The 7,797-nt window shown below is 46.7% G+C and overlaps 1 protein-coding gene across 1 annotated transcript in view; it reads left to right on the plus strand.

Annotated features, from left to right (window-relative positions):
- BBS9 (Bardet-Biedl syndrome 9) overlaps positions 1 to 7,508 on the plus strand; it is a 325,628-nt gene extending 318,120 nt beyond the window's left edge. The window contains exons 22-23 of the mRNA XM_081102088.1: positions 6,779 to 6,887; positions 7,105 to 7,508. Coding sequence (XP_080958214.1) covers positions 6,779 to 6,887; position 7,105 — 110 coding nt within the window. The 3' untranslated portion in view covers positions 7,106 to 7,508. The remainder of the gene's footprint in view (positions 1 to 6,778; positions 6,888 to 7,104) is intronic.
- Positions 7,509 to 7,797: the final 289 nt, after the last annotated feature.

The raw sequence follows: 7,797 nt of genomic DNA on the forward strand, positions 1-7,797 counted from the left end.
TTCCTTCAGGCATACATTTAATGCGTTGCTCTGTTCCCCCGCTCCGCGGCTGCCTCCTATGTTTAGTAACACTAGGTCAGCAGACTTCCTCTCGAAGGTTCATCCGTTGGCCATTTCCGTTTCCCATGAGAAAGCAAACCCACCACTGCCTCACCCTTTTATCCTAATGCTCCGTCCACTTATGTCATGTTGCCCTGTGGGTTTGCGCCTCTCAGTAGTAATGGCGCTGCTGGTAAATAGAAAACGACAAATGGGATTTTGTGTCTGATCATCCTGTCGTCATTTGAGCCTTTTAACAATTCCTGTTGGAATCTCAGAAGGGTGTTATCTGCGATAGCAGGTCATCGAAGATTTTATCTATAAACGAATGTGTGCGCTCTTTGGGGGAATTCTTTTAACGCCCCGTTGACAGTTTGGGTTTTGGCGACTGGGCCACCTGGAGACATCCCACTGCTGGTCTGCTTACCCCGTCCTGAGCGTCTACCCAAATGTGTGTATAGGGTGCCAAGTATAAATCATGCTGTCCTCAGTGTGATTGGCCAGCTGTAATCGCTTACGAATGTTGGGGGTTAGTGCTGAAAATAACAGCTGACGTTTATGGGGGGCTACTCTGGGCCCGGCTCTGTGTTAACTGTATTGCTAGCATTAGCTAATTTCACCTTCACCTCTCATAAGGTCAGTGCTACATTTTCCTGCAGTTTAGAGGAGAGGAAACCAAGGCCCGGGCGTCTGTGATACTCGCCTTGCCCACCCCCTTTCGCGATGTCCCATGGTCAGTGGGCGAGTCTCTCATCTTGAGTCTCTTTTCTGCCAAATGGGACATTGTTTAATGTGCTATTTTCAAAATGTATCACATGCTCTCACTCATATGCAGAATCTAAAGAACAAAATACATTGCTGAACAAAGTAGATCCAGAGACATAGAAACGTGGAACAGACTGTCGAAAGATACCATTAGAGAATAGAAGAGTTGCTTTAAACCGAGTCCTGGGTGTTTATTGAGGTTTCTCATCACAGGTGAGACAAGATGCTAAAGTGAGCACTTTCCAGGCCGCCGGTTCTCTCCCCTCAACCTGGTCAGAACCAGTCCCCCAGCTGGGTTCCTCACCACCACCTGGACTCTGGCGTTGCTGAAGACAACACCGTTTGGTTAAGACGATGGCTTTCAGTTGAGTTGTGGAAAGACATCCAAGTTGAAGACATGTCACTGGGATCCTTGAAGAATTAAGAGCCATTGATGCGAGGGGGAGGCCATGGCGAACATGGCTCTCTTACTGCGCTGTGTTTGCTGGAGAATTCTGCTCCTACTATTTCACTCTTCTAAAGAAATTATTATTGCAGAACCACTGGCTTCCTTTCTTTCTGAACTGTAGCTATGATGTTTTATTTGTACGTGTGTACTTTTGAGAGAGTTGGTCTCTGAAGAGGGAGTTAGGAAAGTATTGAAATGGAAATGTCTTCAAATTGTCTCTCTCCAGTTGTACATTGGATCCCCTTAGGATCGAGAAGCAAAGTGGAACTTAAAAACCAGCTTCTCTTTGTATCAGTCTAGAGAAGAGCTGGCTCAGAGGCGGTCGATCTTGCCTGTTGCTCCAGACACTGACCGCCTGGCAAGGAAAGCAAATATTAACTTTCCCCGCTTCGCCACTTCCCACCAGGGTGGGTGCTACCCTTGTGTTTCTGTACCTGGTTAACATGCGGGAACACTGATGGGCGACTTGAACAAAATAGTGAGTAGGTGATGTGTTGTTGTTAAGTTCTACTTTCCTGTTTTTACTGGGTGTGTGTCTTTCCAAGTGCTCCAGGTTAAGAACTACGTGTTAGGAAAACAGATGTAATGCAAGTAATAGGATAGTTCTCATTTCCTTCAGTGAACTGGGCTCCGAGTTCCCGAGCGGTGGTCATTTTCCGGTACCTTCTCTCCTTATCAAACGCAGCCGCGCTGACCCAGCTCCTCCCCTGAGTTCATGGCATCGTCAGTGATCACATTCTGTAGACCAGACGACAGTCCACCTACACGTGGCAGGGGGTCACAGTGCGCTAACGCTGCGCAGAGATCACTCCTGCCAACAATTAATGGGGGAATTCGCTTTATGAAGCCTGTTTACAGACTGACATCTGGAGGAATTCTTGCCCTGGATCCATTCCAACCTGTTGGATTTATGGACTGTGCTTGCTTTTTGGTAAATAGGACTCTTTTTCTACATGGTACATTCTGTTTACATAATTATCGATGGATGAAAGCAGCTACGTTTCTGTAGTTCTTAAACCTCTGAACCAAGTGCACCTCAGTTCCAAGCGGTGGTCCAGTTAAAGAATACGCGGACACCTATCGTTACCCAACGTGCGGAAACATCTTAATGCCAGGAGCACCCTCTCTCTTAAACCCAGACTCTCCGGCTGGAGCCCTTCCACCCCAGGGGACTCAGTATTCAGCCTTTATGGGGAGTTTAAAACTTGTTGAGACACATGCTAGACCTCTTAAAATATATTAGACTCCCTTTTATTCACACACTCGGTCTCTGCTGTGAGGTGTGAAATGGAAATATTTTCAAACATAGGTACATGTGTAGTCTTGAACACGTTTTACGTTCTCACCCTGTGTGGGGGGATCAAAGCTTGTTATTAGGCAGTGGAATTGAACCCCAAACTTTTCATAGGGCATCACGTTGGTCACCATCACAGTGACCTTCACCCGCCCTTCTGTGGTTAAGCATTTAGTATCTCTCGTTAGTGGACAAGTTACTCTCAGTGCAGTCAGAATGGCATCTGCAAATACCGGAAGAAGGAAAGTTGTAGACTGGAATGAAAAAGAACGTAGAAACACTGTATCGTGTGTTGGAACTGGGAACCTGAGACTAGGCAGAGGGCATTTTTCCTGCTTTGCTGAGTGTGGGGACTGTGAAGTTGCCCAGGTGAAGGCTGGAATGCCTCCACGTAAAGGGTAGGATGGAAGTGGAGATGAGGAAGATGTGGGCACGTGCCCTCAGGTTCCCTCTCGAGAGCAGCAGTGTGTCACGTGGTATCTACTTGATGTTCCCAACCTAACGCCATGTTACCTTCTCAGGGCTTTATGTCCTTGGGTGAAGTCGATGCCTGTTGTATTTATTAACCATCTTGTCTGTGTGTTTTTCTGGAAAGCATCTGCTCAGTAAGCACCTTTGTAAACCCAATTGCACAGAAGTGTTGGCTCTCCAGAATGGCCCTTAAGGTTAGAAAACACACACACACACACACACACACACACACACACACACACACACACACACGTCTGTCATTAAAAACATTCCCACCAGCACAGTTTCCCCAGTTCTGGTGTGCTCTCAGGGAAATGTTAGGTCCAAGTACGAGGTGGGCTGGGCCTTTGATCTGAAGTCCAGTTGGAAGAAAAGGTCAGTGGAGGTTTGATCTCAAGGATTGAAGCCTCTTCTCCTCTAGAGCTTTTTGCTTTTTATCTCTTCTGCGGCCCTTGTGCATGTCGTTGCCTGTGTTTTCTCCACATTTCTTCCTAGCTCCACCTCCTAATCCGCATGATGAGACATTTTTCAAACTGCTAACATATTTATAGACTTTAATATTTTATCATCTACACCTTCAGTAAGTCACCCCAAATATTTCACAGAAAATAGAATGTGTTGATGAATCATTTTTCTCCTCCTTTTCTCTTCACCTTCCATCTTCCTCTCTCTTCTGCCCACTTCCCTTCCTGCCACTCTTCCATTCTGCCAAATGCTTGGCTTTTTAGTTTACATCTCCTTGACCTAGAAAAGAAGTGTATTTTATTTATTTTTAAAATATATTTTTATTTATTTCAGAGAGAGGAAGGGAGATGGACAGAGAGATAGAAACATCAATGAGAGAAAATCATCAATCAGCTGCCCCCTGCACACTCCACACTGGGGATGGAGCCTGCAATCTGGGCATGTGCCCTGACCAGGAATTGAACCATGACCTCCTGGATCATAGGTCAACATTCAACCACTGAGCAACACTGGCTGGGCAAAAGTGTATTTTAAAAAACTAGAAAAATAAACAGAGTAGAGGAGAATTATCAGGAAAACTTTCATATATGTCTGTATGCCTGTGTGCATATGTGTGCACACTGAGAGAGAGAGAGAGAGAGAGAGAGAGAGAGAGAGAGAGAGAGGATAGAACTTTTTCAAATGAATATATTTACAGGGAATTTTTTAACTACTCAGTCTCTCAGGGAAGCTCTTCATATTTACTAATAAGATAGTGAAATATTATTTTCAAAGCACCCATTCCCCACACTTCACATGAATTAGAAGCCTTTGAAATAAAATCTGAATGTTAACCTCAAAAAACACGTTATCCATCAAGTATATCTTGATGGAAAGAAAAATGTCACTGGTGTATATTTTGAGGTTTCTGCTGTTTCTAATTCTTAGTGGCAGTTCAGGCCCATGCACTGAAGATTCTTTGGTTGGCAAGTCAGAGCAAGGTCTGCGGTCATTTGTGATTCTCAGTGTCTCCTGTTCCATTCCTCTTAAAATATGAAGAAAAATGAAGAAAAGACTTTTTCCTCCCTGAAGGAATGGAATATTCGTGCCCATGCACCTACTTGATTGCCAAGGCCACTGTGGCAAGAAAATAAGTCAGCAAAGTTCTAAGATATACCCAAAGAAGAGCTTGCCGCCCTGTGATTTTCTGTATCGCTGAAAGGAAGTGCTAGTTAGTACAAGTCAACCCACGGAGATTTCTCTGGAAAAAGAGATGCTCTTGAGGAAGTGCCAATGGTTTGGGCACCGGAGATCCAGGAACGCGCTCTGGGGCCTCAGGGGCCTCAGCTACCCTCTCTGAGTCTCTGTTCTGCTCTCTTCTCAATGAAGGTGGTTAAACCAAGAGTGAAAGTTCTCTGATCCATAGAAATGGTGTGGAAAGTGCTTCTGTGCCAAGAAAACGAATAAAAGGCAGAGATGATCAAATGTACCATATGCCAAGCGCTGTGCTGGGTGTCCATGGTCTCTTGAGCCTCATGAAAGTGCTCAGGAAGACCCTCATTTTATAGATGAGGCAACGAGTAACCTGCCCTGGGTCCTCCAGCTGGATCAGCCCATCCACTGCTGGATCCACTGCTGGAACTTCACAGTCTAGCGCCTCACCTCGCTGTTGGTCTCCTTCCCCTGTAGTGGCCTCTCCAGCCAGGGCCCACTGGCTTCTACTTTTGATAGAGGAGAAGGAACACCTGGAGACACTCCTAAAATAGTGGAGACCCTAAGAATTTATGAAAAGAATCCTTTAAAATCTCCCCCCAGTCTAATCATGAGAAAAAACACCAGACAGGTTTCAGTGGACGGGCATTGTGCAGTACACCTGCCCAATACTCAGACCGGGTCAGGCCATCAGAAAGAAGGGAAGCCCGAGACTCGGTCACAGCCAAGACGAGCCAACGGAGACCTGGCAGCAAAAGTCACGAGGGACCGAATCTGTGGGAGCTTCGTTTTCTTCTCCGTAAACGGAGAATAATGACACCTGTTTCGTGGTGTGGTTTGTAGGAGCTAAGTGAGATAACATGGGCAGAGTCTCTAGCATTTAGAAAGCACTTAATAATGATCGTTATTGTTACCATGATCTATGGGCTTGGGAAAGAGATTAAAAATAAGCCTGTTAACACACCGATGGCTTTGTGAACCAACGTCACCCAATAAATTTGATGTAAAAAATACGCCTGGTTCTTCCGGATGGGCCCCTTGCCAAGTGCAGAGGTAGCAGGGCCGTTGCCCTGATGGGTGATTCTAACGCTGATGCTCCTTTCATGCGTGTGGAAATGCTTCCTTTTGAGTTTTCCTCGGCATCCATTTCTTTTTCAGAGACAACGCAGAGGAATGAATGGTAAGGTGTGTTTTTCTCAGACCTGGGGTCCTGCCACTTCCTCTCATTTGAATGCGGCTGACCCCCCATCTTTCTTCATAAATCTCCTCACCTGTAAAGCTCAACTTGAGTGTGAGGCTTTGGGCTCAGTATGTGAAAAACCTCAGTGGGGAAAAATCACACTTCATTCACAAGAAGACTGGCTGTGGGAAAACCTGTGCCGTCTATGGCATCTTGTATGCATCCAGGAAACGATGGCAGATGGGTCACTCGAGTGGTAGCGTCGTCAGGAAATTCTCACGAGTTTCCCGTGCAGGACTTCGGTGGGGAGGATGAGGTGACCTACACCCAGTATGGTGCCAGCCCATCCTCCCATCACTTGGAACTGACGTGGGATTGAAAGCTCCCACAATGCAGTGTGTGGCTTTGCTGCTGAACTAGGAGGCGTCTGCGTCTGTCCTGGAAAGTGCTGGGCATCAGGGATAGAGTCAGATTCCAGAGACCAGCCCACGTCACCGGCAGCCTTCCTCTTCGCCCCAGGAAGGGCTCGTCCCCTGCGGCCAGCGGGCCCTGCTATCCTATGGCTTCTGACGCTCTGGTGTTGGAGGGAATGCCTGCTGAAGCGTGTTATCGTGTGATGTCCCAGATGCACTAGGTTTTGTCCTTTCTGGCTTCGGAAAGGAAAGCTTAAAGGCAACACCATCGCTGCTGTTGCTACGTGATCGGTCGTCAGTATAATATGTCTTTAGGGGCAATAACTCATTCCCAGTATTTTCACCAAAGAGAGACATATAATAGGATTATTCTTTCTGGTCCGCTCTTGAAGACGGTTGTCACATCATTTGTTATATGGTTGATTGGCACGTTTTTTCCAGCTGCGCTTGCCGCTGAAGGGGCAGATTTGGGGGGCCCGGCTCTGAGAGTATCGTTTGTGTTTTCCAACTAGGCGGCTGCGCTCCGATTCCAGAGTCAGACCTGGAGGAAAGGACAACAGAACGACTCCACCGAGCTGTTGAGCAGCCACAAGCACCTCACGGCGGAGCCGCCCAGGCCTGGTAAGGGAAGGCGTGGCCTTCACAAGCCCCAGGTCAGGGCCAGCTGCTCGTTTTCCCCCTTCCTCCTCCCTCCCCTCCACTTCGGCGCAACTCGGTTTGATCATTTGTGTATTCCTTTCAATATTCAGACCAAGCATGTCAAACTCGCGGCCGGCGGACCACACGTTTGACGGGCTTGATTCGGACCTTCTCCTCTCTGTCACTCTCTTTTTTCTAGAAGTTGCACCCCTGCAAGGAGCCTCGGAGTAGTTGACGTGGAGTTGTCCGGTTGAGGGGAAGATGGCTTGCCCCGGACTGACGCTGTGTGGACCTCGTGCCAAGCGCAGGCGTAGGGCTGGCCCAGGTGCTTCCTCTAGCTCACCTGTCTGGACGTGGCACTGTGTAGAGATGGAGGCCAGGACTTTTATTTTGATGGGCAAGTCCACTGAAACTTGTCCTACCAGGAGAGGACGTTGCTGCTTGGTCATCCGTGGGTTTACAGCCACGGGAGACAGTGACACAGCATCTTTCTGGGACAGACTTTATAATGCAGAGACCTAGATCTGAAATAATTTGATAACCATTATTTTTCAGAATTCTTATATAGTACATGTATCACGTTTAATAAAACAGCTCATTGTCAAACAATATCTTGGAGTTGGTTTATAATCAGAGGCTTATCTGGTGACTCCTCTACATAATTTCTTCAGAGGAAAGAAATAAAAAGGAATCGAAAACTTGGCTACTCCACGGTAAGACCCAAACAGGATTGTTTTATGAATAAACCAAGAACTTTCATAGGATTGACTCTCTTAGGTGAAAAGCAGAAGAAGGTAAGTTTCCTTCTGTTATATGTTAAAATGTTTTCAAGGAAGCAAGTTCACGAACATCCTCTTCATTACCCCAATGGGTGATACCTTTTAAAATTCCA

Source organism: Myotis nattereri (assembly GCF_964212035.1).
Source record: "Myotis nattereri genome assembly, chromosome: 11".
Lineage (NCBI taxonomy): Eukaryota > Metazoa > Chordata > Mammalia > Chiroptera > Vespertilionidae > Myotis > Myotis nattereri.